This window comes from Podarcis melisellensis (genome assembly GCF_964234715.1).
Source record: "Podarcis melisellensis genome assembly, chromosome: 8".
Classification (NCBI taxonomy): Eukaryota; Metazoa; Chordata; class Lepidosauria; order Squamata; family Lacertidae; genus Podarcis; species Podarcis melisellensis.
The window spans coordinates 70972737-70992084 of NC_138540.1; the positions used below are offsets into that span (position 1 = coordinate 70972737).

A 19348-nucleotide genomic window follows, 5' to 3' on the forward strand; every position below is an offset into this window, starting at 1 on the left:
GTGTATAGGGCTGTCATATGTTTTGCTTTACACGGAACAGTGCTAGGAACAGGTGGAGCAGGACTCTCCTCCTGACACTGCCATTACTGCTGCTTACCTTCAGAAGACATCTGAAGGCAGCCCTGTTTAGGGAAGCTTTTAATGTTACCACTGTATTTTAATATTTTGTTGAAAGCCGCCCGGAGTGACTGGGGAAACCCAGCCAGTTGTTGTTGTTGTTGTTGTTACCTAATGCAGCAAGGCAATGGTGAGGTTGGGGCAGTGTAGACCACCAGTGGAAGCACCCGACTGTCTCTGCTGCTGTACCAGCCCTGCCTGCAACCTCGCCATTGTCCTGCCCCATCCAGGTAACCTGGTGTCAGGCAGGCGGCCACAACTCACCACACTGGCCATTCCTCTCTCTGAAAGGCTGTTCAGTCCAAGTCTAGTTTAAAGATCAAGAGCCCTATGAAGAGAGCGCAGCAGACTTGGAGTTGCCCATAGACGAACTGAGCAGTCGCCTGAGCCACCTGGTCTTTCCTGCTATGGTGAGATCGTACTGTATTCCTATCAAAGCAATAGGAATTACTTATAATTTGGCGTCTGTACATATAAATTAGCACATGAAGTTGCTATGCAAATCGGTGTCCTCTCCATCACCGCCACCCTGGCAATTTGCAGGTGGACCCTTCTCTTAAAATAACAACTCTAATTTTGCATACCCCACCCAGGTCTTTTTCAGCCCAGTTCAGAACTGCCGCGTGGAGCAAAGAGGAAATCTTTCTCTCGGGGCTCTCCCTTCCGCAAGGACAAGTTTTTGGACTGCCAACAGCCACAGCGCTACACGATCCAGGAGGTCCTGCGGTCAGCAGTCTTGCGGCAGAAGAGGCTAACCTGCCCAGAAATTAGCAAGAGTGAGGTCCAGCTCTACCCAACGTATAAAGTGAAAGCGATAATGCATTGTAAGTATAGACTGAGCTGCGGCTTCCTCTAGGCTGGGAAGGCGTGGTGGAGGGAAGAGCGTGATTTGGTTTGCCTTTGCAAGGCAAGGTGCATGTGTACACATCTGCCAAAATGTCTGCTTGGGGAACATACCTTCCTGATAGAGCATCTTCTTTGCACACGGGAAGTTCCAGGTTCAGACCCTGATATCTCCCTGCTTAAAGAATCTGATAGCAGGCAATGGGAAAACCCAGGCCATTTAGGGGTTACAAAAATGGTAGCTGTGTGAAATTCAATTAAGTTCCACTCTGAAAGGCAAACCTAACGGACACTCTCTGAAGAAATAGGCAAACCGAAACACAACCATCCTTCAAAATTCACGTTTCCAAATTTTGCAGTGCAGCTCTCCAGCTAAGTAAATGTATACAAAAATTTATATACTAGGGTAAAGTCTGCATAAATATTCGTAGACAAGTGAAAAGCACATACAAATGCATTCTTTTGGGGGAAACTGTTTAGCAAAAATGCGTATATTAGTGAATACAAATGTGTATATTAGGAGAAAATCACACTACAATGCTGATAAATTTTCATGAGGACTCTTTAAAAAGGAATCAAAAGTTGATGCAGCGATAGGGAAAGCTGACCTTAACACTGCTGAAATTAGAGAGAGAAATTAAGAAGCAGATTTGCTGTTCTTGCCACCAGTGCTGAAGAATTTTGGTGCATGTGATGAGTTCTACAAAGACAGAGAGATACAGAGATGGTTTGCATATTGATACCATTTGCAGATCCATCCGAGTACAGCCATAGCAGCAGGTGATGGGATTCCCCTGTAGACTCTGGAATGCCACTGATAATGAGTGTGGGCACTCATGAGTCTACGCTTCTATGAATCTATGTCACAGGAAGTTTCCTTATCCCATATCAGGCTATTGATTCATCTGTCCACACTGACTGGTAGCAGCTCTCCAGGATTTCAGGCAAGAGATACCAGGGACTGAAGTCGAGAGACATTCTGCATGCAAAGCAGATGCTCTTCGGTGATCTAAGGTCCTTACCCTTCTGACTGCTGTGAGGCAGATGGGTACAAAAAGCAGGCCTCCATTTTAGTCATGGCACTGATGCTTTGGAATGCCCTCCCCAAGGAAACCACCCTGGACCCATCGCCATATACATTCTACCAGCTGGTTGTAGCACAGCTCTTCTGGGAGGCTTTTGGGAACTGAGTTTGATGGCCAATATATTTCTGCCACTGGGATTGTAGTATGCATCTACTGCCTGTTTCATGGTACAGTGGTACCTTGGTTCTCAAACATAATCCGTTCCTGAAGTCCGTTCCAAAACCAAAGCGTTCCAAAACCAAGGCACGCTTTCCCACAGAATGTAATGCAAAACGGATTAATCCGTTCCAGACTTTTAAAAACAACCCCTAAAACAGCAATTTAATATGAATTTTACTATCTAACAAGACCATTGATCCATAAAATGAAAGCAATAAATTATGTACTGCACAATCAATCAATCAATCAGTTGCTGAACTGGGTTCCACACAGTCACAAAAACAAAACGAAAAGAACCGCAGAAACAAAAACGCAGAATAAATATATATATAAAGTTAAGTCCCCTCTCCCTTAAGCCTCCCACCCAAGTTCCAAAGATAGCTTCCACAGGATGTCTCAACTGATGGTCAGGTTCCTGTTTGTGGGAATCTTTGCCAGGGCTCTTAATGACCATGTGGTGCTTATTTCTCCAGTTCGAAATGACGTTGTGCAAATCAACTCTACCCTGGATGTAGAGGTGGTCGACGTCACCAAGGAGTCACGGCACATCCACTTTATTAAGCCGCTGATGCTCAGCGAGGTTCTGGCAATGGAGGAAGCCCTGCCAGCGGAGGCAGAGATCCTTGAGGCCCCAGAGAGCCTACCTGTCTTCCAGAGCGACTGGTTCTCCCACCTACAGAAGGGCTGCCAGATTCACATCCACAGCAAGTCCTCAGCATGGAGGGTCCTGGCCTCTTCTCGCAAAGGCAAGACCCGGACCTGCTACTTCCTTCTCTCCAGCAGCTACCAAGGCCGCTTTCGCCGATGCCCACGCCGATTTAGCTGCACTTCAGAGCTGGCCCTCAGTTTAGCCACAGCCAAGAAACTGCAGGTCGTTGTCACCAAGGACTGTGAGACCAGCGAAGGGGAATTTCCTTTGTTCAGTGTAGGAGACCGGCTAGAGGTGCTGTGGGTCACGAGAGCCAACAAGCCTTCAGCCATGGACATGCTTGTGTGCTGCAGGGACAATGGAGATGAGGACAGAGAGCAAATCCATGTGCCCCTGTTCCTGGAAGCTGGCTTTGTAGAGGATGTCCGTGACAGCCGGAAATATACCATCTCTGAGGCAGTGGAGCACCTGCAGCTGCCCTGTGAGGTCAAGGTGCTTAGCACTGACTGTGCCTCTGATCCTATAGGCTGCTCCTCTGTCCTGACCCTGGAGGCCAGGATCGACTTGCAATTTCTCACCATCAGCCTGGCTAAGGAGCCAGCTCTCACCTTTGACATTCCTCCACAGTGGTTGGACATGTCTCTCTTCTTCACTGGAGGACCAGCAAAGGCCACCCCTCCCACTTCCAGTCCGGCGGTGGAAGAGTTGACAGAGGCCTTTTATTATCGTTTGCTAAAGTTACTCCCCAGCAATGCATCAGCACCTCCGAGACCTCCAAAGCGAAAGGACTCCAGGTGCAACATGGACCTCAGAAAGGCCAAAGGAGGAGAGAAGAATGCAGCAGAAACATCTAAGGTAATAAGGAATACGGGAGAATTAGAGAAATACAGCAGGGGCAGGATGTGTTTGTGCAAAGCATTAAATACTAGAACTGGAACCATTTAGTCAACTATAGTGGTACCTTGGCTTAAGAACAGCTTAGTTTATGAACAACTTGGATGAAGAACACTGCAAACCCGGAAGTGGGTGTTTTGGTTTGTGAACTTTAACTTGGAATAAGAACATGTTTTGCTTCTTGTTGAGTGTGTTCCATTTGTAAATTGAGTCCCCTGCTTCTATGAGAAAGCACACCTTGGTTTAAGAACGCTTTGGTTTAAGAACGGACTTCCGGAACAGATTAAGTTCGTAAACCAAGGTACCACTGTAATGCATTTCCAAAAAACTGACTGATGAAAGAGGTGCCACTGATTGAATTTATTATTTCGGTCACAGACCAGTTCCAGCCCACAGTATCAAGGAAGTCATAAAACACAATAGGGATACATTTGAATTTGCAATTAGGTATAGCAGGGACAATACAGATATAGCAAGTTAAAAAATATATAAATTAAAACTTGGCCACTAAAATATAACCTAAAATTATCATTTACTTAATCATTATGATAGCACAGCTTGTTGCCACTGCTTAATAAGCCAGCAAGTTTTTAAACAAATAATACTTATTTGTATTTTGTGGCCTTAAAAGTTTATAGATTGCAGGTATCTCAGAAGAGGCATTCTTTCATTTGGGAATGCTTCTTCTAAAATTGTGTCTGCCACAACACAGGTACACATAATCTAAAAATGAACAAAGATAACCCTCACTCGTTCAGAACCAGTTTCATCATATTGAAAGATTGGGAAAGCCAAATTGTGTGCTGTCCCTAGGAGCAGACAAAATAATACTGATGTAAGGGCAGAACCATCTCCAAACCTAGTTATGTCTCCCAACAAGTTGTGCCTTTTGATTCCCCTCTTCCATTTGTTCAACTTCTGAATAGCTTTAAAAAAATTGTATAGGTGGCCCATTTCATGACTTGGATGCATGAGTTGAATGAATGATTAATTCCTAACACAAGGTACTAACTTTGCATGCATGGATCTAATCACAATTGTGCTCGCCCCCTGCCACCCACTGATTTGTTATGGATATCATGGATATCCATGGACGCTGGTGGCGCTGTGGGTAAAACCTCAATGCCTAGGACTTGCAGATAGTATGGTCGGCGGTTCGAATCCCCGCGGCGGGGTGAGCTCCCGTCATCCGGTCTCTGCTCCTGCCCACCTAGCAGTTCGAAAGCACTCTTAAGTGCAAGTAGATAAATAGGGACCGCTTTATAGCAGGAAGATAAACGGCGTTTCCGTGTGCTGCCCTGGTGCTGGCTCGCCAGCTGCAGCTTCGTCACGCTGGCCACGTGATCCGGAAGTGTCTTCGGACAGCGCTGGCTCACGGCCTCTAGAGCGAGATGAGCACGCAACCCTAGAGTCGGACACGACTGGCCCGTATGGGCAGGGGTATCTTTACCTTTTATCATTTTTCCAGTGAATTAAAAAAGAAAGAAAAGGAATGTTAGTACAATATTGGCCATGCAGGTCAGAGTTGCCAACTTGACAAAATAAGATTAAATGTTTGTATTATTTATCTCAGCTGTTGAGGGGATAGCTGAGTAGACAGAAGGTGGCCAGCAAGAGCAACATCTGGTTAAGACTTAGAATAATGGAATCATACAATCATAGAACCATAGAGTTGGATGGGACAAAGGGGATAGTCTAGTCCCCAACCCCCCACAATGCAGGAATCTCAACTAAAGCATTCATGACAATGTTCACCCAACCTCTGCTTAAAAACTTCCAAGGAAGTAGAGTCCACAACCTCTCAAGGGAAACCGTTCCACTGTCTAACAGTGTTTACGCTCAGAAAGTTCGTTCTGACTTTCTGACAGTACAGAGGATGGCAGGGTAGATGGCTCAACACAATAAACAGGAATGGTCCAACAACAGTTATGCAAAGTAATAACTTCAACCCCTGTAAGGCCATTTGAAGTCCAGGAAGTACAGTGGTACCTCTGGTTGCGAACGGGATCCGTTCTGGAGGCCCGTTCGCAACCTGAAAAGAATGCAACCGACGTCTGAGTATGCGCAGGTCACAACTCGCCGTTTCAGCAAATGCGCGTGACATCATTTTGTGCGTCTGCGCATGCGCAAGTGGTGAAACCTGGAAGTAACCCTTTCTGGTACTTCCGGGTCACTGTGGGACGCAACCTGAAAACGTGCAACCTGAAGCAAACGTAACATGAGGTATGACTGTAATACACATTACTATCTTAAGCATCCACCCCTGATAAGACCATTCAGTTAAGTGTAAAATTAACTAACTACACAGGAGCCCTACCTCAACCCCACCACCTTGCTTCCTGAGCCAGACACCCACTTCCCACTTTGGCACTCTAGGAGGGCACTTTCCACAAAATCCAGCTCTGCCCTCAACTATTAACACACTGCTAAAAGATTCTTCTTAGCCTGCTAGCCTCTGCTTATTTACTGTGCAGTAGCTTATCCCACAGGGGCGTGGGTGGCGCTGTGGGTTAAACCACAGAACCTAGGACTTGCCGATCAGAAGGTTGGTGATTTGAATCCCCGCAACGGGATGAGTTTCTGTTGCTTGGTCCCTGCTCCTGCCAACCTAGCAATTCAAAAGCACGTCAAAGTGCAAGTAGATAAATAGGTACCTCTCCGGCGGGAAGGTAAACGGTGTTTCCGTGTGCTGCTCTGGTTCACCAGAAGCGGCTTAGTCATGCTGGCCACATGACCCGGAAGCTGTACGCCAGCTCCCTCGGCCAATAAAGCGAGATGAGCGCCGCAACCCCAGAGTCGGCCACGACTGGACCTAATGTTCAGGGGTCCCTTTACCTTTACCTAGCTTATCCCACTGGCTTCTGAAGCAATCATTAAGTTTCCTTCTTAAAGACAGAAGTTAAGGGCTGGGTTTTGAGTAGGTTTGCTAAACTGGTCTTAGCATCTTAAGATATAAATTGCCTTCAGGGGAAAAAAATACTTGTTCTGTTTTCCTGTACCAGTTACCTTCTGGCAAGTCAAGCAGCACATCTAGAGAGCCTGTAAAACTTCCCTTCTCCGGACCTAAGCAAACAGGCGCAAGTGGGAGTGTCCTGAACAATCTTAATGAGTACACCATGGAATGCGAATGTCAAAGATTCCAGGAGTGTTCTAATCCCGGGAAACAAACCACAGGTATAATTACTTTTTGCTTGTGAACAACTACAGCATGGGTGGGGAACCTTGTTCAGCCCAAGGGCCAAAGGAAAAAGTGGGTGGAGCAGTGAATACTTTGTTGAGTAAGAAGCTAGCCTAGAGAGGGCTCTGGCCTGGGTAGATTGCCCAGAGCCAGACAGTAAGGCTTAGAGGGCTGCATTTGGCCCCTGGGCCTGAGGTTCCTCAGCTCTGAATTACAGTGAAGGCACTGAACATATCAAACCAATCAAATTCTCCCTAGATCTCCCAAATCATTAGCTCAGTATTCTCTGGAAAGGGGAGCAAACAGGCTAAGTGGGAAAGGGACCATAACTCAAAAGAGCATATGCTCTTGTCAATTCCGGTTAGCTGCAGTTAAAAGATCACATAGCAGATGACGTGAAAGACCCTAGTCAGAATAGATGGATTGGGAGCACAGGGGTGCAGTTTGCCAGACTAGCACAGATGCTGAGAAAATGAGGATAAAAGTCCAAGAAGAGGCTGAATGCTAGTACTTCTAATGATAAATATCATTGCAAGACTGAATCAATTAGAAATGCAAATGGTTTAGAAATTGAACCTATGAAATCAGATTACCGTATTTTTCGCACCATAGGACGCACCGGACAATAGGACGCACCTTGTTTTAGAGGGGGGAGAACAAGGGAAAAAAATTCTTCCGCTCTCTGACCAGTGCCCCTTCAGCAAAGCGGCAGGAAGCGCTGCGCAGAGAGAGGGAGAATTTTCCCCCTCTTGTTTTCCCGCTCTAAAACAAGGTGCCGTTTAAGGCGCGTTCAGGCGGCTACCTTGGAAGCCTGGAGAGCTAGAGGGGTCAGTGCGCACCGACCCCTCTCGCTCTCCTGGCTTCAGGTTCCTTTCGACCTGCTCTTTGGGGCTGGCGGGGGGAAGCCCACCACCAGCCCCAAAGAGCAGGTCTGGGAGCAGCGGAAAGGCGCAGCGGAGAGGCTGCTGCCATAGTCACGCGTCACTTCTCCAGCCGGGAGAGGGTCGCGAGGGGCTGCTTTAGTCCCACGCGCGCTCTCCTGGCTGGAGAGGTGATGCGCGGCTATGGAGGCTCCTGCCATAGCCGCGTGTCACCTCTCCAGCCAGGAGAGGGTCGCGAGGGGCTGCTTTAGCTCTGCGCGCGCTCTCCCGGCTGGAGAGGTGACGCGCGGTTATGGAGGCTCCTGCCAGAGCCGCGCGTCACCTCTCCAGCCGGGAGAGGGTCGCGAGGGGCTGCTTTAGCTCCGCGCGCGCTCTCCGGGCTGGAGAGGTGACGCGCGGTTATTGAGGCTCCTGCCATAGCCGCGCGTCGCCTCTCCAGCCGGGAGAGGGTCGCGGGGGGGCTGCTTTAGCTCCGCGCGCGCTCTCCCGGCTGGAGAGGTGACGCGAGGCTATGGAGGCTCCTGCCAGAGCCGCGCGTCGCCTCTCCAGCCGGGAGAGGGTCGCGAGGGGCTGTTTTAGCGCCGCGCGCGCTCTCCCGGCTGGAGAGGTGACGGCGCAGTTATGGAGGCTCCTGCCAGAGCCGCGCGTCGCCTCTCCAGCCGGGAGAGGGTCGCGGGGGGGCTGCTTTAGCTCCGCGCGCGCTCTCCCGGCTGGAGAGGTGACGCGCGGCTATGGAGGCACCTGCCTGAGCCGCGCATCACCTCTCCAACCGGGAGAGGGTCGCGGGGCTATGGTGTCTTCGCTCCATAGGACGCACACACATTTCCCCTTCATTTTTGAAGGGGAAAAAGTGCGTCCTATAGAGCGAAAAATACGGTACTCCCAAGAAATTATGAAAAGGATGGACACACCTTAACAAGTAAACTGTTCCAATTGCACCTGTATTCAATAAGGGGAAACCTTGTGCATCAGAGATTAGAATGGAGTTTTAAATTATAATGTAGTTTAGCAGCAAGCAATCTTAGAAATGAATGGAATCAACAGTAGAGGTCTTCACCTGCAAGTCCCTGGATATCAACACTAGGACAACAGAATAAGTAGATAAAAATTATTTGTATTAATTGCATGACTCCCTTCAGTGTATTGATGATAGAGTACTAGACATAGCCTGAGAGAGACCTGGCTTCACATTCTTGCTGAGGCAACATTATCCTTCTTCACCTGCCTCAGTGTTATAAAATAATTTACCCATTTATGCTGACCAGGGCTGCTTGTGGGGAATAGTGAGTGAAGTTCCTGCTGCAGGAATCTGAAGGCCTAAGTTCATGCTGGGTGTACAGGTGTCAAACTCATTTTTTTAGGCTCATATGGCACGTGATCCTTATATGCCTCTTTAAACATCGCTGTCAACATTCAGATTTGAAATAAGGGATCAGCAGCCTCACCTGTCCCAGGGAGTCTATGGGATATCTAACAATCTGGGATAGCAGCGGGAAATGGCACTGAAATAAGGGAATTTCCCGCAAAAAAGGAAGGTTGACAGCTATGCTCTTTAAATCATGATCCAAGGTCCTGTGTTATATTTCCTGTCTGAACTGCCAACTAGCTAGACTAGGCAAGACACAGCCATTAGTACCATAGTGGGATATAATAAATATTTTACATGAATTATTTTTCAGGCACAGCTTTCAGTGATGATTCGGATCATGACTATGAAGAAGTTAAGGAGGTTTATGAAATGACTTCCAAACTGCAAAGAGCTGTTATTAAACACTGAGATACCTGTCTACAAAGCCACAGTGCTAGGCTAGGTCTTTCGTTCCCCACTTCTATGGTCAGAGCCAGTTCAGGAATGAGGGGAATTCTGTATTTTTAAGCAAACAGATCAACTTTACACTTTCTGGACTAATACACCAATCAGAATGTCATACTGCACATTTCACTGAATTTATGGACCCTGAGCTCAAATACATATTCAGATAACCAGGTTCAGAGGTTCTAGTTACAGGTAGGTAGCCGTGTTGGTCTGCCATAGTCGAAACAAAATAAAATAAAAATTCCTTCCAGTAGCACCTTAGAGGCCAACTAAGTTTGTTATTAGTATGAGCTTTCGTGTGCATTCGTGTTCAGAGGTTGATGTAGAAATGTGTTAAGAATGGACTTGCGAAAGAACACTTGTGAAATTACACCAGAAACAGATTTGTCCATCCCTAGGCCACTGGCCACTATAACAAGCTGCTCGTTCTTTTCCCATTATTTCTGCCCAGCAGCAGCCTCACTTTTGAGCCCAGTGCCAGGAGAGACTGTGTGTGACTGTAATTATAACTTCCAAGCCCCAAACTGGCAGACCATGACCACTTTCTCCATTCTGAAGAAAGCACAACGTATGAAATGTGGTCTTTGGAGCCTCACATGTGTCCTTATGCTTTACCTAAAGGAAGTCTGGTTCCAAAATAAGTCACCAGCACTGCAAGGAATCAACATTACCAAAGACCACCCAGGGTGAGGAAACTGCAATCTCCTTCTTTCAGGAGACTTAGCTTTGGCAACAAAGAGGGTTTTTAAGAGTACTGTCGCCTGTCCCCACCCTTACAGTAAAATGAGGACCTGACGTTAGGCTAGAATAAGGTTACCAGATGTCCCCATTTCCCGGGGACAGTCCCCAGATTTACCAATCAGTCCCCATACAAAATCCATTAAAGTTGGAAAGAGTCCCCAGATTCATCGAAAAAAAATGTGGTAACCTTAGGCAAAAAGCAACCATGCCAAACACAATGCAGTACATAGAAACTATAAGGGGTCCCTCCTATCTGGGCTGCCAGACTCCCTTGGAGATGACATTTCTGGGGCCTAAGAGCTACCATTAAAAAAAAAGTGCTAAAGCATAAAATGATATGGGCCTGCAATTCAAATGCAGCTGTTTTTTTACCAGTGTACTGGGAACACAAATATGTTAAGGGTTTCAACATAAGACTTTTGCCTATTTCAAAACTGCACAGTTGCATTTGCATTGTGTATTGACAACGGTCTATTTTAGCGTAACTAAAATGCAAGTGGTGGTTAAATTTTGAGGCTTGACTGACTTTCTTTTTTAATGTCACTGAACTACTTTTTATGCCACACTAAAAAAAGCCTAGCTTTTAGGTCTTATCAGTACTGCAGTAAAGTATATATGCCACGCTAGATTCCAGAGTCCCCCAGACCGAGAAGTTCCCCACCCTTGCGTTAGCTATATATAGTAATTGCATGATCAACTATTCTCAACAAAAGACAAAGAAACATTGATGCAAAATAAAAATAGCTTTATTGAGATAGGAAATATTTCTTGAAAAAAGGCTACTTGGCATTCAAAGTGCAGTGGGGAACAGACGTGTTCAGAATTTAAAAAAATACAACTCTAAGCATTTTTCTTCTACCTATAGAGAAATCTGACATGCCATTTCCAAACCATGGCAACCAGTCAAGGGTCACAGCTGGGTGGAGTGATCACTTCCAAAATTGCCCAAAATATAACACGCTCAAAGACTTATAAGTTTGTATGTTCTTCCCATCAAGCCCATTTTTCTCTTCTGAAATACATACACTTGCTTGTGTATCCTTAATACTATTATAAATTTGTGCACTACTTATGTCTATCCAGAATACTAAGTTCACCATCAACAGATAAAGATACTACCTTCTATAAATGTACAGCTTGTTGTCACTTCTGCATTATCATCTGATGGTTGATCTGGGCAGAAACCACTTATTCCATAACAGTCAAATTCAAAGGACACTTCAGCTCAGTTCAGATATGATGATCTTGGTCTAACAATTTACTAGACCAAGGTATTATATCTAAACAAAGCATTAATCGGCATCTGTAGATTTAAAGTGTTCATCATCAATAGTGGAATAGATATGTCCCTCGCTGCTAAGAAATTCAACAGCTTTCCTGGAAAAGAGAACAAGAAATAAAAGATCCGGTTGGAAAATTGAGATAAACACTGGGTAAGTTCTCCTTTCAAAAGCCTAGGCTGCCTATATATACGTACTTCAGTGTTGGCAGATTAATACTACGCAACTGGGACTGCAGATCCTGAAGACTTATCCCCTCAGCAGATGTGGAGCTTTTAATCAAATTCAGAATCTTGAACACAAAATAAAACAGTGTTACCCAAACACAAATAGCAGTGCAGTATAGACTTCCAAGACTAATATTTGATCTGCTTTAAGAAATACATTCAATGCACATCACAATTTTAAGAATGTTATTCCTCCTGTTGTCATGATGAACATAACTGCTGAAATTCTAAACAGAGGTGTAGCAAAAGCAAATCAACGTTCAGCAGTGGATTAATATACTAACTTTAACTGATAATAAAGAGGTTAAACTACTACTGACAAAGACTACTTGCACATTTTTAGAGAACAATTCAAGGCCTTCCTCTTCAGGAAGGTCTTTAGCAAGCTATGATCCAAACAGGATTTTATTCTGATATTATTCTTTTTATACTATGATGGATGGTTTGGTATTTCATACTATTACTGTGTGTTTGTCACTGTCACATCAAATTATAACATTTTAGCTGATCATATTCATTTTTTATTTAGCTGCCTTGATTATTAACAAAAAGACAAAATAGAAACGATCAAAAATAAATGTTGGAAATAATATGTATTTTTAACAATAATTTTGCAAAAGTAATTGGGGCATTTTGACAGAATTAATAATTCATATGCAGCTTTCTGTACTTGATCCCAGGGGAAGAACACAGCAAGAAGTGTTTTTACTCTACCCTAAGCAATGTTTACATGAAAAAGAAGAAGCAAGGCCCTAGCATATGTGCATCTCCTCTGTTGCAATTCAGTACATTCTTAGGGTTTTGTTTTTCCCAGTCAGGGAAGTTCCCCACTTTCTAAACAGCCAACAGTCACTCCTAGAAGGCTGCTTTAGTGTTTTATGTTGCTTGATATCTAATGTTAGTCTTACTCATGAGTAGACCCACTGAAAGGGCTAGTCTTAGCATGACTAGAATTGGTTATCACCCACTACATTTATGACTAGACTGTACGGCAAATTCCCGAAGTACAATAAATTGTGTGCATGACAGAAACTCAGAAGAAGCAGTCAGACTGCTGCCTCTGTAGATATAGGGGCTGAAAGCAATGAGTTCGAAGCCAGGAGTGACCCAGATGCCAAGACCTCAGACAAAGCAGTCACTGGAAGACCGAGATACAAGAAATCTGACACGCTGCCCAGAATTGTCCTGTCATCCTTATGCATACCTGAGTTTGGTGTGCTGTGAGCCCACTCACTGGCAAGGCGCCATTTCCTCCATAGCTTGACGTGTTGCCCATCCCCATCAAACCAACTGGTTGCGGCATCTTCATTGACATGGGCTAAGATACATGGAAAAGGAACAACCACCAACTTTGGTTATTATATAATACTACAGGTGTGAAATTAGAAGTTTTAGAACTGGGGAAAAACATTTGAAAGGCAACTACAAGATTCCAAAGCAGGGGTCTGCAACCTTTAAGACAAAAAGAGCCACTTGGACCCGTTTCCGAAGAAAAAAAAAACCTGGGAGCCGCAAAACCCGTCATTATAAAAATAACTTTTTTGTCACTTTTTTATTATTTCTTTGTTTGACCCCTCAGAATTACTCCTCCTCATAGAAATAAACGTTAAATTAACAAGTTACCTTTTTGTGTGTGTGTGTTCTTCACTCCCCTTCAAAACAGTGACCAGGGTACATGCCCCCTTTCAATGCAGTGACCAGCTTACATGCCCCTTACAATGTAGCGGGCGGGCGACGTCGGGACGGTGCATGACTAACGCACGCACCGCCCCCATGCGACATCACAGCCAGTACAGCGCCTGACACAATGGGGAGTGTCGGGGCACACAATGCGCCTCCTCCCCTCGCTAGTATCTGCCCCGGAGCTGCGGCAAAGCTGTAAAAGAGCCACATGCAGCTCCGGAGCTGCGGGTTGCAGACCCCTGTTCTAAAGGATAGGGTTGTTGGGAGGTTGTCTGTGCCACTGAAAAAGACCCAAGGCACCTCTGGCTGTGCCAGTGCAAACCTCCTGCTTGCTAACACTTTCTGTGCTGCTCAATCAAATGTTTCAAAGTTGTCTGCCCTCCATGAAAGGGTTAGTGTGCACCTCGTTTCTACATGTACCATATTGCCTTTTCTGAGGATCATATGGGCATTTACGACTTCAAGCAGGTGCGTGGTAAATTCGTTCATATCTTCAAGCGGCAGGATCTTGAATGCAACCAGGCTCTTCTTGTTCTGTGATAAAGGAAACAAGTGACATCTCATTGAACAGTTATTGCCCAGGTATTACTATTATATATTTATTTATACCCTGCCTTTTTCCTGGCAGGGACTCAAGGCAACTTACAGATAAAATGTTAGCTTCTAAATTTTTTACATTAGTGATAGGGGGAAACAAACTTTTAAAAAAAATGTAAATGTGCTCCCTGCTAATTTTAGTGGCATCTAAAAACAATGGCAGAGTGCATTTTCCTAATTATGTTCATGATCTTAAGAAACTTTCACCCTCCCTTTTAAAGCCAAAGCTCAAATTTTCAGCATTCGGCTGACTAGCCCCACATTTTAAAGAGTCTTCTGCATCCAATAATACATTGGTAAATGAACCACTCCTAATCAACATTTTCAAAGAATTATAATGAATTTGGTACACCAGAAGTTGACAAATCATATTCTCTCTCTAGAAGGAATATTGTTTTCACATATGCCAAATCCACTTGTTCGGACACTATATTTTATATAGCGGTGAATGAAATGGGGAGGAGTATATTAGGCTTGGAAGCATGTCTTCCATCGCAACGAAGCTAGAGTGTATCTACTAATAAACTAAATACAATACAATTCCCAACCAAGGAGGAACACATTTTGAATTAAGTATCAAGGACTGATTTCACAGGAGCACAGATCCTTCCTACTTGAGTAATTCACACAAAAAATGAACAGGACTCTGTATAGCAAGGATTAGTCCTTTTGGTGTGTGGGAGGGAAGAGTAATATTAGTAATGGATAATCTTGTCTTCTTACCTGGAAAGATCGCAGATGGCCTAGAACTTTCACATACGTTCCAGGAGGCACCACAACATTCTCACTGCCTGCCTCCTGTATAATAAAATTGAGAATAGGATAGTGGTTTATTGGCCTTTACCAGCAATTTGGTAATCAAATTTGAGAAAGTGTTTTAACTTTAACAACCATCATATATAATCCATACAACAATATGAGTAAAGCCATTCAAAACACAATTTTTCACTTTTTCATAATTATGGCACAGTTAGAGATGTCAATAGTTTGCATAGTCCAATCAGAAGGGCTCCTCTTGTTTTTATGACTGCTTCCCTACAAGTTTTTCTGCTGCAATGGGTACAAGCAAGAATATATCATTGCCTGATCACAAACCTGTGGAATAATAATGGGCAGGGACTGGGCAGACACTAGCCCAAATTAAAAAATTCTGCACCAAATGAAGTCAAATTCTATTCAACTTGCATTAATAATTCAATCAAGCAAATCTGAACTACTTAGCTATTTTAAATTATGTATTCTACTTCTGCTGCACAGGAAAAGGAGGGAAAGGTAAGATGCCAGGCAAGTCTCCTACCACCAAGTCTCCCCAGTTCTAGTCTAACTATAACATTATGCTGGCTCTCTTAGTTTAGACAAACTGATATTTACATCTGCATCGACCCACTGTCTGACATCCATCGGGGCTGCGGTCATGTCATCCACTTTGTAGAGAATGTTTGTTGGGGCTTTTTCTGCTTGCCTGATTATGCCAACAACAATGACCTGCACAGAGAAACAGATGACATTTCTTAATGACACAACCTCTAGCTTCAAGTTGTATCACAAGCTTAGAAACTATCTCAAGAGCATCTCAAGAGCATTTAGTCAAATAATGTAACATTCTATATGTTATTAACTACTGCCCACAAATCTGTCCACCCCAAATGAATAATACTTTGCCACAACCAGCAGAGATGTCTCATGATTGAGAAGAATGCTCGATTTAAGGAAGCAGGTAGGGAAATTCTGAGGAGTACTTTAGTAAAACAATCCAGGTTGGAACATGACAGATTTCCTTAATCCCAGAACAATATACAGCAGTGTGGCTGGCCAGCTTACCTGTGAAAGCTCAACATCTCGGACCCTGAAAGCATCATCTACCTGCTCAGCAGAAAGTAACTGGGACACTGTGCAGGGAACAATATTTTGTGATCTTGACCTCTGCAAAGACATATTTTAAAATTTTCATCTTCAGGAACTTGCTCTTTGAAAAGAAAATTAACAAGTTTTGTTGCAGCTTTAAAAAAATATATACACATAACAGCAAGAATACTTAGAGGAAGAAATGAGAAACTTTTATAAAAATAAGCAAGAGTAGTAAAAGTGTTCTAATTAATTATCATTGTGCTGCTATGGATCACTGCAAACAATTAAAATGAATGCGTAACAAACTACAAAGCCTGTAAAAAATTTCCTAAAATATGATCCACAGATAAACTGCCTCCAATAGAAATAACGGTTTACCTCTTTCCACATAAATTAAGAATGCCATTATCAAGTTTAAATGTTAAAATGTCAATTTCTAGCTTCAAGAGAACGGGATTTTTGTGGTGCTAACTATTATAACTGTTATACACTAAGAAGCCAGCTATTAAAACTTGCACATAAAATAAACATACTAATGAGTCATTAGGACCAGTACAGCACAACTGGCCCACACAAGACATTTTGCTGCCCGAGGCAAAGAACAAGATACTGTCCTAGCCCATTCCAAATATAGACACCAATCAGACTAGCAATTGACTCTAACTTCAACAGTAGTGATGGAACAATATCTGCACCACTACATCCAAGGGCAATAGGTAAGCCTAGGAGCAGCAAATTCAGCTCTGTCCTCAGATGAGGTGAACAGTTGTGATCCAAACATTATTTCTGTAACAAAGTGCATTTCATTCTATGAAACTGATACGACAACTCTTTCAGAAGTGAAGCAAATAATAATAATAAAATTTCAGAAGTGTAACAGTCCTCACTTGTTACAGGCAAGTTACGTACCGATTTTCTTTCGCCTTGGGTTGCTGAAGGTGATGCAAACCCTCCAGGTGATTGTGTATATCCACTACCACCATAACTATTGTCATAGCCACCTGGGAATGAGATCAGAATAAAAATAAGTTGCAAAGCTATTTTCACACTGTTAGGTCACTGAACTTAAAAAGAGCAAAAGACATCCAAGTGAATGGAGCAAAATCTATGAAACAAGTCACAGAACACTTTAGAGAGAGTTGATAGATACAAGGATCCTAGAAGCCATTAGTTGCAGCTGCCAAGAAACCCCAAAGAAGCCCACCACACTGCCCTGGTTCACTGATAGCCATGGTCAGAAATAAACCACAGCTTACTCACAAAACTTGGCTTCACATTACATGTGAACCAGCACCCAATTTTCTTTCCACAAACCATGGAAGCTAAGGTTTGTTCTTGGCTTATTACTTATAAACAAAGCAGCACTGGTTCATATGCAAAGTTAAGCTAAGCTGCATGGCCAGAGGTAGGTGACAAAACACCTGAGCAGAAGGGAAAGAGTTGAAGGCACGACCCACCAGTCATTTTAACCCACACACCTGTCTTTGAGGATCACCCGCAACATTCTCTTCCACACCCAGATATTTTACATACAGAGCTGCCCTCTTCCCACTTTGATACACCTTTTACCTCCACCTCGCCAATTCATTAAAATTCAATAAAACCATAGAGCTGGAAGGGACCCAAGGCTCATCTAGTCCAAGCCTCCGCAATGCTGGAATCTTAGCTAAAGCATCCATGACAGATGGCCATCCAACCTCTGCTTAAAAACCTCCAAGGAAGGAGAGTCCATACAATTTCATTCAAGTGATTATGCGAATCCTACTGAGACATGGGGTGGTGATTGGGTGGTTTATTATCTTCCCCACCTCCCCCAACTTTGCCTGGCAAAGCCAAGCCATCAGGTGCAGGAACTGAAGCCTCAGAAGTGTATGGAAGAAGGCAACCGAGGAAGAGTCCTCATCCAGAGTCATGGCATTAAGCCACCTAACTCAGTACAGTCCACACTGACTGGTAGCAGCAGCTATCCTGGGTTTCAAGGCAGAGGACCTCTCCCAGCCCTACCTTGGAAGCTGAATGTGGGACGTTCTGCACAGCAAAGCCTTCCCCCAAAGCCATCTCCCTTCCTTGCAGGCGTAGCCACCCAGCTGCCGCCACCAGAAACGAAAATGCCCCTTTGGCCCTACCATACCAGCACTAAGCATGCTGCAGCAGCAGTATCAGTGGCCAGCTTCTCCAACAGTACAGCCCCCACCACTGCTCTCTGTAATGCAGGACACGCATTGGTGCTTTCTCTGGGCATGAACCAAGCAACCCTGCCTAGTGGTTAGGGCAGCCCTGCATAGCCAAACGAACTCAGAAGGGAACGAAAGCTACTTCTGGTTGCTTTAAGCAGCCCCTTGGCAACTCGGTCGAGCCATGTTGAATCTCTTACCCCAATGCACGTGCTCCTGTGCCAATATCTGTGTACCTTTCCACTCTTCCTATTTTGTTAAATGACTTCCCCAATAAAAGAGTCTTAGTTCCTCCAGCAACCTTGTGACTCAGTATCACTAGTTATCTGTGTTGCTCAACGTTTAACAGCTTTTTCCTTATAGGATTAATAATGCAATTAATATTAACAATGAAATGAATGCAATGCAATGTTAAATACAAAGAAGACGTAGGCTGGCTGGTTGCATAAAGGAGGCGCGAAGCTGCTGCACAAATGGTTGTTTCTTGCTTGTGGGGGGAGGGAAGAGGCTTCCTAAAAGGTGGGGACGCTGCCTAGTTTACCCATGGTAGCCAGCCGTGGCTCAGGGGTGCCGCCCCCAAACTGCCCCCCCCTCTATGGACATAGCCAAGGGGGGAGGACAGGCCCTAAATCATTTTTTAAAAAAACAACTCAATGAGGTTCTGCCCCTCCCCCCACGTAAATCCTGCCTGCTCCCGTGCCCCCCCCCCTCCCTCGCCGGGGTTTTGCAGGCCTGAGGCGAGGCACGTCGAGGAGACTTGGGTTGACTCCCAAACTCTGGGCTTGGAGAAGCGGGGCCCGAGGGAGGAGGGGGAGCCCGAAACCCCCACCCCGGGGAAGAGGCTCCGCGGCGTTCCCTGGCCAGCCGCCTTCACGGAACGGCGGGTCCCCACAAGCACGGGCACCGCGCGCAGCCGCTCACCGGCACCGCCGAGCCACATGCCGCGAGGAGGAGGAGGAGGAGGAGCAGCGCGCGCCGAGAGAGGGACCGTTGCGGGAAAGCGGCGCCACGAGCTCTTCTTCTTCCTCACCAGGCTCTTCCCCTCTCTCGCCCCGCCCCATCCCGAGCGCGCCAAACGAGCGCTCAGGATAGGCCAGCCCACTCGAGCGGGCCAATCGAGGAAAGGCAAAGGGGAGGTACTCGCGGGAGGGGCGGGTCCTGTTGACGCGCCGCGCG

The 19348-nt window shown here is 45.1% G+C and overlaps 2 protein-coding genes across 4 annotated transcripts in view; one reads left to right on the forward strand and one right to left on the reverse strand.

Annotated features, from left to right (window-relative positions):
• THEMIS2 (thymocyte selection associated family member 2) overlaps positions 1–19348 on the forward strand; it is a 96834-nt gene that overhangs the window by 14675 nt on the left and 62811 nt on the right. For 2 of the 3 annotated variants that reach the window (XR_014170813.1, XR_014170814.1), the window contains exons 3-6: positions 711–941; positions 2678–3708; positions 6750–6921; positions 9486–9872. Coding sequence is in view for 1 of the 3 variants with exons in the window: in XM_081920667.1 (XP_081776793.1) it covers positions 711–941; positions 2678–3708; positions 6750–6921; positions 9486–9583 (1532 nt within the window). In the remaining 2 variants the exon portion in view is untranslated. Of the gene's footprint in view, positions 1–710; positions 942–2677; positions 3709–6749; positions 6922–9485; positions 10876–19348 lie in introns of those variants that run through there. The other variant, XM_081920667.1, reaches the window with a different exon arrangement.
• RPA2 (replication protein A2) lies at positions 11094–19242 on the reverse strand. Its single transcript, XM_081920908.1, has 9 exons — positions 19094–19242; positions 16908–16999; positions 15972–16073; positions 15522–15635; positions 14874–14948; positions 13974–14087; positions 13075–13188; positions 11841–11935; positions 11094–11740 (listed from the first exon to the last, which is right to left on the reverse strand). Exons 1-9 carry the CDS (start codon positions 19110–19112, stop codon positions 11656–11658), a joined length of 810 nt encoding a protein of 269 aa, XP_081777034.1. The 5' UTR covers positions 19113–19242; the 3' UTR covers positions 11094–11655.